At 40.2% G+C, this 15,870-nt stretch overlaps 1 protein-coding gene across 5 annotated transcripts; it reads right to left on the bottom strand.

Annotated features, from left to right (window-relative positions):
• Positions 1-62: 62 nt before the first annotated feature.
• Positions 63-15,680, bottom strand: LOC109868989 (cation channel sperm-associated protein subunit delta). Of its 5 annotated transcripts, none has more exons than XR_004205220.1 (22): positions 15,236-15,416; positions 14,967-15,042; positions 14,791-14,867; positions 14,613-14,682; positions 14,319-14,433; positions 14,100-14,167; positions 13,854-13,973; positions 13,606-13,680; positions 13,366-13,522; positions 13,129-13,215; positions 12,879-12,961; positions 10,457-10,633; positions 8,782-8,895; positions 3,536-3,625; positions 3,181-3,239; positions 2,942-3,026; positions 2,723-2,775; positions 2,532-2,606; positions 1,845-1,960; positions 1,374-1,563; positions 882-1,036; positions 63-635 (listed from the first exon to the last, which is right to left on the bottom strand). XR_004205220.1 is itself a non-coding variant. In XM_020458790.2 (22 exons), the coding sequence occupies exons 1-22, from the start codon at positions 15,313-15,315 to the stop codon at positions 479-481; spliced, it is 2,298 nt and encodes a 765-aa protein (XP_020314379.1). In that variant the 5' UTR covers positions 15,316-15,680; the 3' UTR covers positions 63-478. The 5 variants fall into 5 exon arrangements, 4 of the variants coding, with proteins under 4 accessions (XP_020314379.1, XP_020314380.1, XP_020314381.1 ...); XM_020458790.2 differs by having other exon boundaries at positions 1,845-1,979; positions 15,236-15,680; XM_020458791.2 differs by having other exon boundaries at positions 1,845-1,979; positions 14,967-15,037; positions 15,236-15,440.
• Between the last annotated feature and the right edge of the window lie 190 nt (positions 15,681-15,870).

The following is a 15,870-nucleotide window of genomic DNA, read 5'->3' as shown; positions in this document are numbered from 1 at the left end:
CGTGTCTTGCATTGACAGATTTTCCATCGATTAAACGTTGAAATCAGAAACCTACACTATGATGAAATAATGACTAAAAACATTTTTCTTTATTTCTCAAAACGTTGCATTTTCATCAAACAAAACAAGGAATATATCAAAATAAAGAAAATCAATTAAAAACATGACAAAAGGCAAGACAGGGATCAGTGACTGGCAGAGAACATCCTGAACAGCTCATCACATTCATTTCACTCTGCACAGAGGACATGCGTGTGTTTTCCCTAAGTGTCAACACACAGAGGTGTTCATCCATGAACAATGACAACAAGACTTTTGAGTGGGACCCTGGTGCCTGACAACAAACATCTAAACAGAGACAGGTGTTCAACCTTGTGATTTCATAGAACCAGGATCGCACTGTCAACCCATGCATTTCCTGTTTTGGGATGTATTGTGAGTGTGTGTGTGTGTGTATGTATGTGTTTGTGTGTCCATCCTATTTTTTGTAATTCCGCTTGCTTAAGAAAAAGCCGATGAGCAGCAGGACCACAAAGATGGCCAGGAAGATGCCCAGTGCCACACAAGAGGGCAGAGGGTGAGGAGGGAACGCCCCATACACATACACACTGAACGTAGTGGTCAGCATGCAGTAGCTGCAGAAACACAGAGACAGTCAATATCATCAGAAATATTACAAGATCAATGACAATACAGTTTTAATGTGTACTATAGAATATGTATGGCATACAAATAGTATACTGGCTATGTATAATGGGTCTTTTCCAAAATGATATGAAAGTATTCAACTACCGTGTTCAACCTTCAGTTGATGTGCTATACAGCCTGGTAACTAAACGCCCTCCTGAAAGAGGCTGTTTACCCTCCTAGTCCACACTGACCTGTAGCTAGGATCCACCACTATGACTCTGAACACGTACATCCCGTTGTAGTTGGGAAACAAGACTCTGTTTCTTGTGCCCATATTGAGGACCTGATACTGGGCTTCTGGGTCAGTGAGGGGCGGACCATCAGAATCCTTGCAGCTCTTATAATTCTTAACCATGAAGAGGAGAAAGATAAACCCCACTGAGAAATTATGCTCGGTAGCCAGGTACAAATCAAGCAGAGGGATGAATGTATGCAATCTTAATGAGAGGACAAGGATAATGTATCGACATTTGATAAGTTTATGAATATGTTGGAGGAATATTCAATTACATTGTGGTAAATAGAGCTAGACAAGTTCCTCCCTCAGGATACAGGCTATATGATTATGGTTACAGTGCAAGGAGCCTCTAGTCTACAGTGCTGTGTTAACAAATTCCTATCAACCATTATTGACTGGTGATAAAGTATGAATTCAATTGAATTGTTATAGAATGTGTACATACATTCCTGGTCCAGGCAGTGTTTGGGTTAGGTTGATATTTCTGCTGGCTCAGCAGAGAGGTCCAGTTCTGGGGCTGGGAGACGCACTTGGCATCCTCGACCGACTGGAGGTACTGGTAGTTATACATGCCGTTCACTTCGAACATCACAAAGTCAGCGCTCACCTGCTCCACAAACTCATTACCGTTCCAGCTGCAAAGGGTCAGGGCGAGTTTGGAGGTACTGGTAGTTATGCATGCCATGTTCACCTGTTCTAGAAAAGGCTGTGTGGTGGGTTGGCACTGGCATTGTTGCTCTGTGATGGAGTGCCATGATGTTCTATGGTCTTTGTGTGTGTGTCATGTAGTTATATCAAGGATCTGTCTGAACTCCACTTCACAGAGACGACAGGTTTCTTACACTGAACGTTCTTCAGTAACAGCTGTTAAGGGGTTGCCCATGTGTGTATTTTGTGGGTTTTGTGGGTCACTCACAGCTCCAGGGAGGGTATCCAGGGGGTGTCGTGATAGACCAGTAAGGGGCAGAAGTAGTCTGTGATGCTGTAGGAGATGTGCAGGTCACTGGAGGCAGAGCCAGGCCGGAACAGGTGCTGAGGGTCATACACAGCTCTCAGAGAAGGAGATGAAGGAGGAAGAGGATAATGAGAGGAATACTAGTCGTTTTAACTGACATGACACAAATATATATAATATATAATAATATCCTTCTTAGAACTCTGTGATACCTTACTTGGGGCAAGGCTTAAAGGTAGACTCAGCGATATGACGTAGGTGCACCCAAGTAAACAGCATAAGGGGTCAATTTCCGCAACAACTAAGCGCAATGCTAAACTCCCCCACTGTTTTGGTCCCATACCTCCAATGCTCTAACAGCGTGACGCGAACGCATGCACATGCGCAGATACTGTGTGTGAACATGTGGGAGCAAAGTCTTGCATCTTGCTCATCGCAATATCTGCGCTGCTGCTCGTGGCAACGTTATTTAGCTGAATCTACCTTTTATGTTCCACGAATGATAAAGTACAATACTCTACTTTGGCATTACAAGCATATTTTTATAGAACAGATCATATGTTGATTAAACATTTCTATGAACCATGATAGTCTAAAATCTAGATCCATCAGTGCTCTGTGTGTCACAGCCCCGTCCGCAGAACCTACTTGGGGATGACGTAAGAGAAGTTGTCCTGAAGCTGCTCTTGAGTGAACGTGCCTTTAGTGCAAGTGGTTATGTCCCTGTGGCAAAAACAATAATGAAATAAAGAACCAATGAGTTTGGACACTCAGATCTTACAGTAGAATATTTCAGAAATGTTTTGAAAATAGGGAATACGGCATGATTTATCCCTCACTTAAGAACTCGGGTATGCTTTCCAGGAGGGCATCCAATGAGAATGTGAGCTTTCTAAAACGGGAAAAAGAACAACAAACAATGTTAATATAATAGTAGGTACGTAATGCCACACTGGAGGGCCATAGCCTTTTCTGTAAACCGTGAGGACAAACTAACATGTCCCTTTGATGTTAACTCATACACATTGTTGTGACTGTTAGAGGGCTGTGTTTCTGACCAGGGGGTTGAAGTCTTTGCAGGACACGTTTCTTCCCATCAGGTCTACTGCCACTGTGGAGAGGCTGCCTTTACGTAGACTGGAACTGACCCAGAGAAAACACTACACGTCAGCAACAGGAACAAACAGCACCCTCTGCTGGAGAGACCACTGTCCTCTGCTGGAGAGACCACTGTCCTCACCAGCTAAAACTCCTTGCCAATTTGCCATCTACTGAACATTTGAGAATGCATTCTTACCTTGGCTTCAGGGTTCCGTCTGCTGCCTCCATAAAGAACAACTGCTTCAGTTCAATGTCCTGCCATTCAAAATACAGTATGTTAGAAATGGAAACACTCCCCCCCACCGCCTGTGCCACATTTTATACTGTGTCCAGCACCATATAAAACTGTGTCCAGCACCGAATTGAAAGCTAGACAGTCAGGGAGCATAGGAAATTCCAAAAATGATTGATAGAGGACAATATTTTGCCAATTTTGATAGCGAGGAAATATAACACATTTTCAGTGCAGCCCTCCAGACCTCTTTGAAGACAGAATGTGGCCCCCAGGGCAAAATGAGTGTGACACCCCTGGTCTAGTGATTCAGTTGTACCAGGCGGTATTTCTTGGTGCCCTCCGTAGTAATGCCGTCCTCTACACACTTCTCCTCTAAGGACAGAAGCTTAGACTCTGTAACTGTCACCTGGTCACACACAAGAGGAGAACAAGGACACAGTTCAGATTCATTCATTGTATTTGCATGACAACAGTAGCACAGATCTGGGACCAGAATACTGGGAAATCCACGGTGAAGTTAGATTTTTTTTATTTAAAAAAATGTAATATCCAAAACATAACAATATAACAAAACAATATACTTGCAGTGAAGCCGCGCAACAACTACATCATACCAGTCATCCAACACTCCCATTCAGAGCGACACACAGAAGCATCCAGAGTGAATGCCCTGCTCAAGAGCACCTTGACAGAACTCCCACCAGGCCAAAAAACGTGAACCCGAACCCTGCAAGATCCCCCCCCCCCCAAAAAAAATCCCACCAGGTAAATTTTTTATTTATTCCATTCCCCACCCCCAAGAACCCCCAATGCACCAACAACCAAGATAATGAACTAAAGAGAAAAGAGAAAAAAGAAAAAGACAGAAGAAAACAGCAAACAACAATGCAAAAAAATAAATAATAATAATTTAAAACAAGGACAACTAAAATCAGAACAGCAATGCCAACTGTATATGTTTGTGTGCATGTCTGGCACTATTAGAATGAAAATTAATTACTTAAAAATCATACAATGTGATTTTCTGGATTTTTGTTTTAGATTCCGTCTCTCACAGTTGAAGTGTACCTATGATAAAAATTACAGACCTCTACATGCTTTGTAAGTAGGAAAACCTGCAAAATTGGCAGTGTATCAAATACTTGTTCTCCCCACTGTATGTGTGTGTTCTTGTATGCGTTTATTTGAATGAGAGTGTGTGTATATGTACGTGTACAAACACCTGCACAGCATCAGCCTCAGGGCAAATCCGGCATTAGCTGTAAAAACACTGCCCCTCAGTGTCATTCAAACTTACTTTTTATTATGTTTTACTTTGACTTTATTTTATATACTTTCATCTTTGATCATCATTCTATCTCCCGCACAGCAACTCCACTCCCAGTTGTCTCCAATTCCACATCCCAACCCTCAGTTTCCCTCAGCCCATCCCATCTATCTCTGCTACGACCACATCGGGTTTCTACGCAACACATATCTTTCAACTATGCTGTGATGTTTAACGTACAATTTCAATCTATCCAATTGAATAGAATCCAGAGATTGCGAGTTGAAGATAAATACTTCTACTAAGAGTATTAGTATATTAGTAATTGACTGACCCGGGCTCTCCAGATCTCCTAACAGTACTATTTTTAGGGTCAATTTTTAGATCAATGCTATGCATTTTCAGCCATTCCTGAACCTGAGACCAGAAACAGGCTACCTGAGGGCAATACCAAAATAAATGGTCTATTGATTCTGTATCCTCACAACAAACTTTGCAGACCTTCGATGATTTTATGCCCCAAATATTCAACATTTTGTTGGTGGCAAGAATTCCTTATACTAATTTTAGATGAAAAGCACAATGTCTTGAATCTTGCATTGTTTTATATATCAACTCACACACCCTGTACCATGGAATCGGTACATCAAAAATCTCTTCCCAACTATTATAAATGAAACGGGTATACTTTCCTATTTATGCTATTTTTATTCCTCCGCCTGTTTTGATCCTTTATAATGGGCAGACAGACCAGTTCCGTACCTCCTCCCGCTGCCACCTGCCTCCTTCATTTTGGGGGGAATGCTGTAAAAAATTGGTTGTAACTCTTGGATTGAGTAGACCTTTCCGTACAATTCTGATAACTCCATGAAGGACGTAAATTCCAATTTACATTATAATTTAAGAACAAAATACCCTTTCCAAACATCTCTCATAAATACAGGTATTTTATCAACCAGCACATTTGAGTTCAGCCATAATATCTGTTGTAATATTTGTTTTATCTTTTCAGGGGGATGAAATTGAAACTGTAGCCAGCTCTGCAATGCTTGTTTGAAAAAGTGAGATACTTTGAAAAAAGTATCATTTTCAATTAATCGAAAATGAGAAACGCAAAAAAGCAATTTTTAAACAATGGATGACCTTTTCAAAGTAATCTACCATTTAGGGTTCAAGTAAACCTTTTGAATAAGTGAAGCTTTTAGAGAGGTTTAGGGCTTTTATATTTAAAATCTCAACCCACCCAATTCATATTCATTATATAGATAGGCACGTTTTATTTTATCCGGTTTAGCGTCCCAGATAAAGCTAAATATTTTTGATCAAATTATTTGAAAAACGAATCATCAGGAGTAGGCAGCGCCATAAGTAAGTGAGTAAACTGAGATATGACTAAGGAGTCAATCAGGGCAATTTTTCCAAAAATAGACAGGTATTTACCTATCCATGGTTGCAGGATCTTGTCAATGTTTACAGGTTTTCTATTGAAATTCATTGTGGAGAGCTTATTTATATATTTTGTGATATGAATACCAAGTATGTCTACTTCACCATCTGCCCATTTTATAGGTAAACTGCAGGGTAATGTAAAAGTTGTATTTTTTAAAGATCCAATACGTAACATTGTTCACAGAAAGGTTATCTAGATCTTCAATGAGATATTGCAGGGATCTAGCTTGCGGACATAATATAAAACTTGAGTCATCGGCATACATGGACACCTTTGTTTTAATGCATTGGATTTCTAATCTTCTAATGTTGTTATTGGATCTGATTTTAATAGCTAGCATTTCGATAATGAATAGATATGGTGACAGCGGACACTCTTGTTTAACTCCTCTTGACAATTCAAAACTCTCTGAGAAGTAGCCGTTATTTACTATTTTACACCTCCGTCTTCAGTAACGAGTTTCTGCAAATAATTTTTGTTAGTGTTCCTGTACTGGAGATTCCGGAAAAATGTTGTGTTTTTCTCCATATTCCACCCAGTTTGCTTTATTTTTGTAATAGATTACATTAGATCGTTCTTGAATAAGTTCCTCAGGTTCTTTTTTTTCTTCTAACTTATTTTGTATCTCTGTAGTACCGTTTTTATTGCTGTCTACTTGTACTATTAGTTCATGGATTTCCCTTGTTAGTCTTGTCTCTTTAGCAAGAAACTGCTTTTTACATGTTTATTATTGATGAATATTGAATTGAACATTTAAAGGTATCCCAAACAATAAGGGGATTTGCTGAACCTATATTATAATGGAAAAATTAAGTTATAAATTATTTTGTCCAAAATAAGTTGTCCTCCAGTAAACTTTGATTACATTTCTAATATCCCCGTCCACGTGGAAAATCTATGAGAGTTATGTGAATGCCAATTAGATGATGATCCGATCGCATTCTATCTCCTATTAAAACTTTTTTTTTTTTTTTTTTTTTACCCCTTTTTCTCCCAATTTTGTGGTATCCAATTGTTAGTAGCTACTATCTTCGCTACAACTCCCGTACGGGCTCGGGAGAGACAAAGGTTGATGAGACAAGGATATCCCTACCGGCCAAACCCTCCCTAACCCAGACGACGCTAGGCCAATTGTGCGTCGCCCCATGGACCTCCCGGTCGCGGCCGGTTACGACATAGCCTGGGCACGAACCCAGAGTCTCTGGTGGCACAGCTGGCGCTGCAGTACAGTGCCCTTAACCACTGCGCCACCCGGGAGAGAGAGAGAGAAAGAGACAAGAAAGTAGTCAAGACGACTAGCTTGATCAAGTCTCCTCCATGTATATCTCACTAGGTAAGGTTTTTTTTTGTCTCCCAATACCCACTATTTTTAATGTGTCTATAATATTCGTGATTTCCTTAAGGGCACGGTGATGATAGTTTGTAGAGTGATTACATTTACAGTCCATTGAAGTATTTAACAGTGTGTTATAGTCTCCTACCATAATGATTTGATCATTTGTTGCCTGTAAGTTCAATAAATTGTTATAAATGTTTTCAAAGAAGTGTGGATCATCCTGATTTGGACCATATAGATTAAAGAGCCAAATCTCTTTTTGTCCACTTTCATATTCAAAAGGATTCACCTTCCTTGCGCATCATTATTGACTATTTTCACATTCAGATTGAAATTTTTGTTAATTAATATCATCACACCTTTTGAGTTCCTTTGTCCATGACAGAAAAAAATTCACCACCCCATTCCTTTTTCCACGTAACTTCATCTAAGGATGTAGAGTGAGTTTCCTGTAAACAGTATATGCTATATTCCTTTTCTTTTAGCCATGTAAAGACTGATCTTTTTTTATAATCTGCTAAATCATTACAATTATAACTGGCTATACTTATTTCACCCCTTATCATAACTAGATACTATTCTCAGTCTAAATTGACCATAATTAGTGCTTCTAAAGTTACAGAGGTATTATGACGGTCAGAACTAGAGCTTTCAAATGTCTGATATTTAGAATTCAAGAAATAGGTTCTAGCAATATTTGTTTTATTCCCTTGCCTGTTTGGCTGTGAGCCAATGCCACACATGTTAGAAAATTGAGACAAGATATTATGTGTGTAGAAAATCTGAGTAGGTTGATGTGTATGATATTGCATGTGATTTATTGAGAGTGTGTACAATGTCTGTATAAGAGTAAGACTATAATGTGTGATGTCCAAGTAAATAATAACTCTGTCAATGTGCATGGTTGAGTGTCTATGTGTGTAACATGTAGTGCGTATAGCCTTAATATTCATGATGATAATTGTAATCCATATCGTATCACCGTCACAGTTGCATCATAATTACCTTTAACATAATTGAGAGACACATCCCAGCATTTCCATAGCAATTGACGTTTCACATGATCATGAAAGAGACCTTGCATTACTCTAGAGACTGCTTCACTACAGTATAAATGTATTCCATACAATACCTTATTATTCCCCAATGCACCTATTCTGATATATTCCCCTTGCTTGTTGTAAACATATATAAACTTGTAGACAAATAGATAAAAAGATAGACAAACAATAAACACATTAAATTATAAAACATTTCTTGACAATAGAGGGAGAGAAGAGAAAATAGAGAGATTGAGAGAAGAGAGCGAGATCAGGTGTGTGTGTGTGTATAAGTCTGTATGTGTAAGCGAGCATGTAAATGAGTACGTGTGTGTTCATATCCACTTCATAATGTTCAGATATTTTTACAGTTTCCCATACTTTCTTTTTTCCCGTAACCTGAAGTCCCTGTAGAATTTAGTACAGCCTGGTGCTATGGAGCTGTCTCAGAAGTTTATGAACCTCTTACCAGGGGGAAGAATTTGCAAAGAGGTGATGGGATGTAGACAGCAGACAGGTGGACGGTGCTGCCCATGTCGATGTAGAAGAGCTCCCCTGCAAACGTGCTGTGGAACTGCTCCACCTGGAGTGAGAAGAGAATAATGCCTACGTCTCAGATGACACATTATTCTCTATGTACGCATGTTTTTTTCTGGATTAAAAAGGGGTTTAGGTGGTGGGCGTGGCTATCGGTGCGGTCGGCCCATCAATTTCCTGCAATTCTACACGTTTATCCATGGAGCTGAGAAAAGTTCTATATATTTTTTGGTACCCCTTTTTTCGTGATATCCAATTGGTAGTTACAGTCTTGTCCTATTGCTGCAACTCCTGTACGGACCCGAGAGAGGCAAAGATCGAGAGCCATGCGTCCTCCGAAACAAGAGCCTATGTGTGTAACATGTAGTGCGTATAGCCTTAATATTCATTGCTTCCTGACACACTGCTCGCTTAACCCGGAAACTAGCCGCACCAATGTGTCAGAGGAAACACCGTACAGCTGGCGACCGAAGTCAGCGTGCATGCACCAGGCCACCATAACCATAACGAGTCGCTAGAGCACAATGGGACAAGAACATCCCAGCCAGCCAAACCCTCCCCCGGACGACGCTGGGCCAATTGTGTGCCGCCTCATGGGTCTCCCGGTCGCGCCGGCTGCGACACAGCCCGGGATCGAACCCGGCTCTATAGTGATACCTTGCAATTTTAAAACAAATTTCCTATGATGCTACATACTATGCCATGGAGCTGAGCAAAATATATATGTTGTTTACCTAATTTCCTGTAATTCTATGCACTTTGCTATGGCTAAGGCTGTCATAATCTCTATATATTTTTTTATCTCAAACATCCTTTCTTAATTGAAAAGTAATCTAAGAAGTAATCTAGTTTTTGTAAAGTATCTTTAATCTGATTAAAATAGTTTGCTGGTAATGTAACCAGGTTTTTTTTCTGGATCGGAGGGGTGGCAGAGGGCGTGGCAATGGGAACGGTAGCTGCTGCCGAATTTTGGATAACATTTTTGAGATCCCCATTTTGCTGGGGTGGGGGTGTTTTATAACAATTTTTGCTTTTCTCCATGGATCTGAGATCTAACAAAAAATCTGTTTTAAAGTTAATTTCCTGCAATTGTACACATTTTGCCATGGAGCAAAGACAACATTTTGCAGTTTTAAAGCTAATATCCAGGTATTCTATGCATTTTGACATGGCTAATGCTGTGTTCTGTTGCTCGAACTTAATAACAAAATCTTTACTGTTAAATTAATTGTTTTTGGAATTCTCAATTCCCCTGACTGTTTAGCTTTTATCGTGGTGATTATTAGTTCTCAAAGATCATATTATTTAAAAAAATATATAGGCCCATTATCTTTTCTACATACTTTATATTTGGTTTAAGTCGTTTAAGTTTACACTGAAGGTGTTTTTCCATCCCAAAAATGTATTTCAATTCATTTTTCCCAGTTTGGACTTAGGACTCCCCCCCAAAAAAGGCTTAGACAGCCCGCCCAGGGGTATCTACGGAAGAAAGATCTCTGGTACTGTATGTTGGGGAATAGGGTGTAATTTGCAGATTTGACATTTGTTTTGTCTCTCTACATAGAGAATGTGATGCGTCATTTGTCATGTAGTTTGTCTTCACTCACTGGGCAGGACTGAACGGGTGGTGTGGTACGTGTTAGCTCCTGCTGGACAATGATAACCTTATGGTCAAAGTCCACCCCTATAAGCAGCAGGTCCTCACGGGCTTGGATCATCATCAGGTCCCCATAGTCACTGAACAGCATCAGGTTGTCCTTGGACAGGTCAATGACAGACGCAAACTGAAACAGGCAGGCAGACACAGGATAGTACAATAGATTATAATACAGGACAGCTCTCTGTTACTGACAGTGGACTTATCTATCCAGTCAAGACCATAGATATCATTTTGCACAATAATACATAAGGAGATCACCCACGCTGCCCAGTGTGGGTGAAAATGTGCTTTGGTCATGAAATGTCACTTCCTTATGTTATAAAATACATTTTTACAAAGACAAATATGAATCTTCATGTTCTGACTCGTTAAGTGGGGTCTTTCTCTAACATATCATTAACATTATATCCAAAAAGTCAGATTTCGAAACCTAATACACGTCTGCAAAGTTGTTTCCGTGGGTCGCAAAAAGCAAAATTAGCATAAAACAAGCTGAATTAAATGTAAAAGGCTTTAAAAATAAAGATCTTGCGGTACACTCAGTGCTCTGTTGACATTTCACAAAGATACGCTCGTTTTTTACAGATTTATTTAAAAAAATAAGAGACATTTTGCATTAATATGAAAAGCGTGTATTGCTTGTATTTATGACCATACTACACGTCATGTCTCAAAATCTATATATATCTTACCTCTATATTGTTTTATGTCCTCCGGATTTGAGAAGAAAGACGACGAGGTCAACTGTGAGCCTGTCAGTTAGCTGTAATTCTAGCACAGCATCCAGTCTAGCTGACGCAATGGAATTTCCCTGATTTTTAGCCACTTTTTTTCTCTGGCCTCCATTGATTTAATCACTATACTTCTGGCAATCCTACAAGGCTAAAAACTGCAATAACTTTTGAACTTATAATGATAGAGACATAGGTTTGGAGCATTGGTTTTCTTAGAGGAGTATCTACACAATTAGCATATTTAGCATTATTTTACCCATTGATCAAAAGATGTGTTTTGGATTGGACACCCTATAATACATGTGTAATATACAGTCCTACAGTGTATACAGTATGTATGACAACACTGGTCAGGACTCAGAAGATCTCACTACCACTAAAGGGATTTCAGAACTTGAAGCAGTTGCAATTGAGTTGCACTAAATGAAAGCAGTTGCACAACATTGTGAGGGTGGCAGGTAGCCTGTGGGGGTGGTAGGTAGCCAAGCGGCCCAGCAACCGGGGAAATGCCCGTTTGAATCCCAGCTCTGTAAAATCTGGTGCGGAGTGAGCAAGCAACCGGAGGGTTGCTGGGATCACCTAGATACCATTGGCTGTTGTTGTGCCCTTGAGCAAGGCACTTAACCTGCTAGAATTGCTCCAGAGGGGCTGCACTGCGGCTGACCCATTGTGTCTTGGGGGGTTGGGTTGTGAGCATAAAGACACATTTCCATTCTCTACTAATCTTAAAAAAGCTACATGTAGAATTTTAGAATTGTAATTTCAGAAAATGTCCATAACATATAAATGTATTTTACCCAAAACATTTTTTTGCCTGTTTTCTCCCCAATTTTGTGGTATCCAAGTGGTAGTTACAGTCTTGTCTCATCGCTGCAACTCCCGTACAGACTCGGGAGAGGCGAAGGTCGAGAGCCATGCGTCCTCCGAAACATAACCCAAACATGCTGCACTGCTTCTTGACACAATGCCCACTTAAGCCGGAAGCCAGCCGCACCAATGTGTCTGAGGAAACACTGTGCACCTGGCGACCGTGCACTGCGCCCAGCCCACCACAGGAGTCGCTAGTGTGCAATGGGACAAGGACATCCCTGCTGGCCAAACCCTGCCCTAACCCGGACGACGCTGGGCCAATTGTGCACCACCCCATGAGTCTCCCGGTCGCGGCAAGCTGCAACTGAGCCTGGACTCAAACACAGAATCTCTAGTGGCACAGCTAGCACTGCGATACAGTGCCTTAGACCACTGTGCCACTCGGGAGGAGTCCATAACATATCTGCAGTAATAGTGGAATTATAGTGTTTCATAATTATTTTCACACAATAAAATGATTGTGGGCCAATACAAAATCGCATTCTAAAATGCAGACTTTATATTTGACAACCGAATAGGGTAAGGAAACATTGTGCCATCAAAATTGCTGTGAAATATATTTTCAATATGGATGAAAATTAAAGTAAAATAGCCATGTTACAGGGAAATGGGATGCGGGGGAGTTGTTTGGAATGCAGTCTAGTTGTTGCAATTCATCTAGCTTCCACATGGGTGAGACATTCTATATGTAGCACCTTTAATATGAACAGTACATGTTAATCACATACTGTATGTACGGTAAGTATATACATCCTGAATACTTACCCTTACTGTAGTTGCCTCCAGTCCAGCCCTGCCATAATACAGTACCCCGTCGCTGGTGAGAACAGCCATTGCACCGTTGTCGTCTAACCATACACAAGAGGGAGGATTCAGTGGTACCATATTGGTTTAGTATAATTTACAACACACACACATCTGAGTGATTTAGTCGTGACATTGTTTTAGTCTAATTTATGACACATGAAGAAGTGAGCACACACACTCACACACATAGATGTCAAGTAGATATTACCTGTTGCCACCTGTAAAATGGTGACTTTAGGAGGCGGGAGGGTGGCATTCTCTTCTCCCATAATGTACACTGGCACAATCACAATGCCTGAAAACCAAAATAGACATTAAGACATGTCAGAACAGTGAAACTAAATAATATTCTTTGGTCACCCACTGGTTTTCTTTAAATGGACTAATATCACAAGAAGATTCCAGCATCATGCAAGGGGACCCTTAGATGGTGATTTTGTAATACCATGGTTGGGTGAGTAGAGCAGCATGTGTGGAGACCAGATGATGAGGTGGCCTCTCATGCCTGCTGGCTGGATCACATGGATGCTGGACAGTGGGTCTCGCATGGGGTGATTGTCTGTCTGTACCGAACGATTTCCGGAAATGTGCCGGAAAGAAAACTACCACACATTTTACAGCTGGTACACTGATCATGTCTGTGATTATTTGGTGACTTCAGAAAGGGCTGTGGTCAATCTCTCACCTTTCTTTGGTTGTCTGCTAACATAGCCACGATGCTTGACACAGTGGGCATGTTGAATACCCCTATGATAAATTCCTGTGAAATGAGAGTGATGAGAGTTGGCTTTTGGGGTGCTGCTGACTTTTTATGCTTAGACCTGAGGACTATGAACCTCAATGATTTTGCATAAGTTTGATTTCTACGGTTAACTTCAAATAAATGTAAAATAACTTTGAGATGACACTGACTGACAGAGTATCCAAGCTCACCGTTGCCTTGGGGGCCATAGGGAGGTTAAAAAAGGAATTGCCTCCATTCGAGGACATGTAGACCTGTTGGTCGTCAAGAGCACTCCCCAGATTGTACAGCAGAACACAAGAGCTCACATCCTGTTGACAAAAAAACCCAAGACACAACACATCACAAAGCCATTCACAGCAGTCTAAAACAACTGTTGAACATACTACAGTGAAACACATGTTTGATGAGAGAAAATATTTAGCTGTGGAGTTTACCATGCAGGCCTTGTCTTTGCTGAAGCAGCACTGTAGTGCAGATACAGTAGACACCATGGATTTCACTCCTGAAACAAGAGATCTGTGATGATCACTGCAGAACAATTGGTTTTAATGAGCAGAAAGTAAATTATAAGATGACATTAGGAAACCATTGCACATTATTTTCAATTCAAACTTGATATTTGAGGTGCATGGACATGGTTATATGCTCCAAACCTTGAGCAGGAGTCCATGTCCCTTTAGTTAGAGAGTATAAGTACAACTTTCCGTCGATCACAATTGCAAGGTTGTCCAACACAAAAGCTGCTGAACTCACCGACCCCTGAAGCTTCTACAAATATGAGAAGTTGTTATGAATTTCAATAAACATTAATGAGGCAAGACATCAGTAATAGCTAAAGATAGTGTATCGAAAAGTAGGAGCACAATCTTGTTATAAATTCATGACTATAACAAATTATAGAGATAAGTTACACATCGGTGGGTTGAGGGGAATTTGTACAGACTCACACCAGCCCCTTTATATTCGAGTGGAGTGGCTGATTCTTCAAATAATGCCCTGGTAATGAGGATCCACTTCCTGTTATTAGAAATGATAAATGAGGCGGGAACATTTTCAAGAAAACCACTGTGCTAAACAAGGTTGGAAAAAGTTTAAAGCTATCCTAGTAATAGCAAAATGTTTCACCCCATGTACAAGGCCAGGCGATTGTCGCAGTGACTTCGAACCAGAACTGGTCGTTTCTTCGCAGAATATAAGAATGTCTGATGAGAAACATTGAGGTGGTTAACTTTATGTTGGCTAGCTAGCTAGGGGTTAAACAACGGAAGACATTCCCTGTGCATAGAAACATCAAAATTCACCGCAGATGGCGCTTGAATCGATTGATCCTGCCTTTCGACATCTTGTTTGGGTGTGGAAGACCATGGAAAACCTGGACTTTGAATTACAAAATTATAAGGTACAACAAGAGCCTATGTAGTGCAAAACGAGAGAGATCAATTTTCATTTTAGCTATCAATATTAAAGACAGGTCATATTTAGCTAAAATAGATTTACAAATAAACATTAGCCTAGCCTAGAGACGAGACTTGACCTTGGCTATGTTAACTGTTGGGGGGGTTAACGTTACCTGGCTTCTTCATTGGTACAAAATGGCAAAAATGACATTATTATTATTATAAAAATGGTTTGGGCATGCGTCCGCCACATTGTTGAATAGTAGTTTTTATGTATGTTAAATTGCCAAGTATTGCTGTTTTGAGTGACTGAGAATGTTCTATACGGGTAACGATCAATCGTTAACTGCCTCGTGGGAGAGATAGAGGAGATGCTGCAACCTGGTCTCAGAGAATTTCGTATTATTGTGTACGTAAATCAGTCACAATTTGGTACATTTTCCGAATTAAAATTAGAATGATATGTCCCGAATTGTAATTAGTACAATATGTTATAAATGGCATTCACACAATATTTTACAAATTTGCCTAACGTATTTTGTTACAAATTTCAATTTGTTGTAGCTAACGTAAGCAGCTAACATCTGGCTAATGTTGGCTAGGCAGCTAACGTTAGCTAATAGGCTAGGGTTTAGGTTAGGAGTTAGGTTAAAGTGTTATGGTTACGGTTAGGGGAAGGGTTAGCTAAAAGGGTTAGGGGAAGGGTTAGCTGACATGCTAAGTAGTTGTAAAGTATACTTAACAAAAATATTAACGCAACATGAAACAATTTCATGTTCATATAAGGAAATCAGTCAATTGAAATAAA

This window comes from Oncorhynchus kisutch, linkage group LG24, assembly GCF_002021735.2.
Source record: "Oncorhynchus kisutch isolate 150728-3 linkage group LG24, Okis_V2, whole genome shotgun sequence".
NCBI classification, from domain to species: Eukaryota; Metazoa; Chordata; class Actinopteri; order Salmoniformes; family Salmonidae; genus Oncorhynchus; species Oncorhynchus kisutch.
Note: the sequence above shows the minus strand (reverse complement) of the source record. Positions and strands in the feature narration are given on the sequence as shown.

Coding starts and splice junctions, on each gene's coding strand:
- LOC109868989 (XM_020458790.2), bottom strand. CDS start 15,315: ATGTGGCGGACGCATGCCCAAACCATTTTTATAATAATAATAATGTCA. Junction 10,634..12,878: donor TGGAGGCAACTACAGTAAGG/GTAAGTATTCAG, acceptor TGCCTGTTTCAG/TTTGCGTCTGTCATTGACCT. Junction 3,027..3,180: donor GACGGAACCCTGAAGCCAAG/GTAAGAATGCAT, acceptor TCTCTGGGTCAG/TTCCAGTCTACGTAAAGGCA.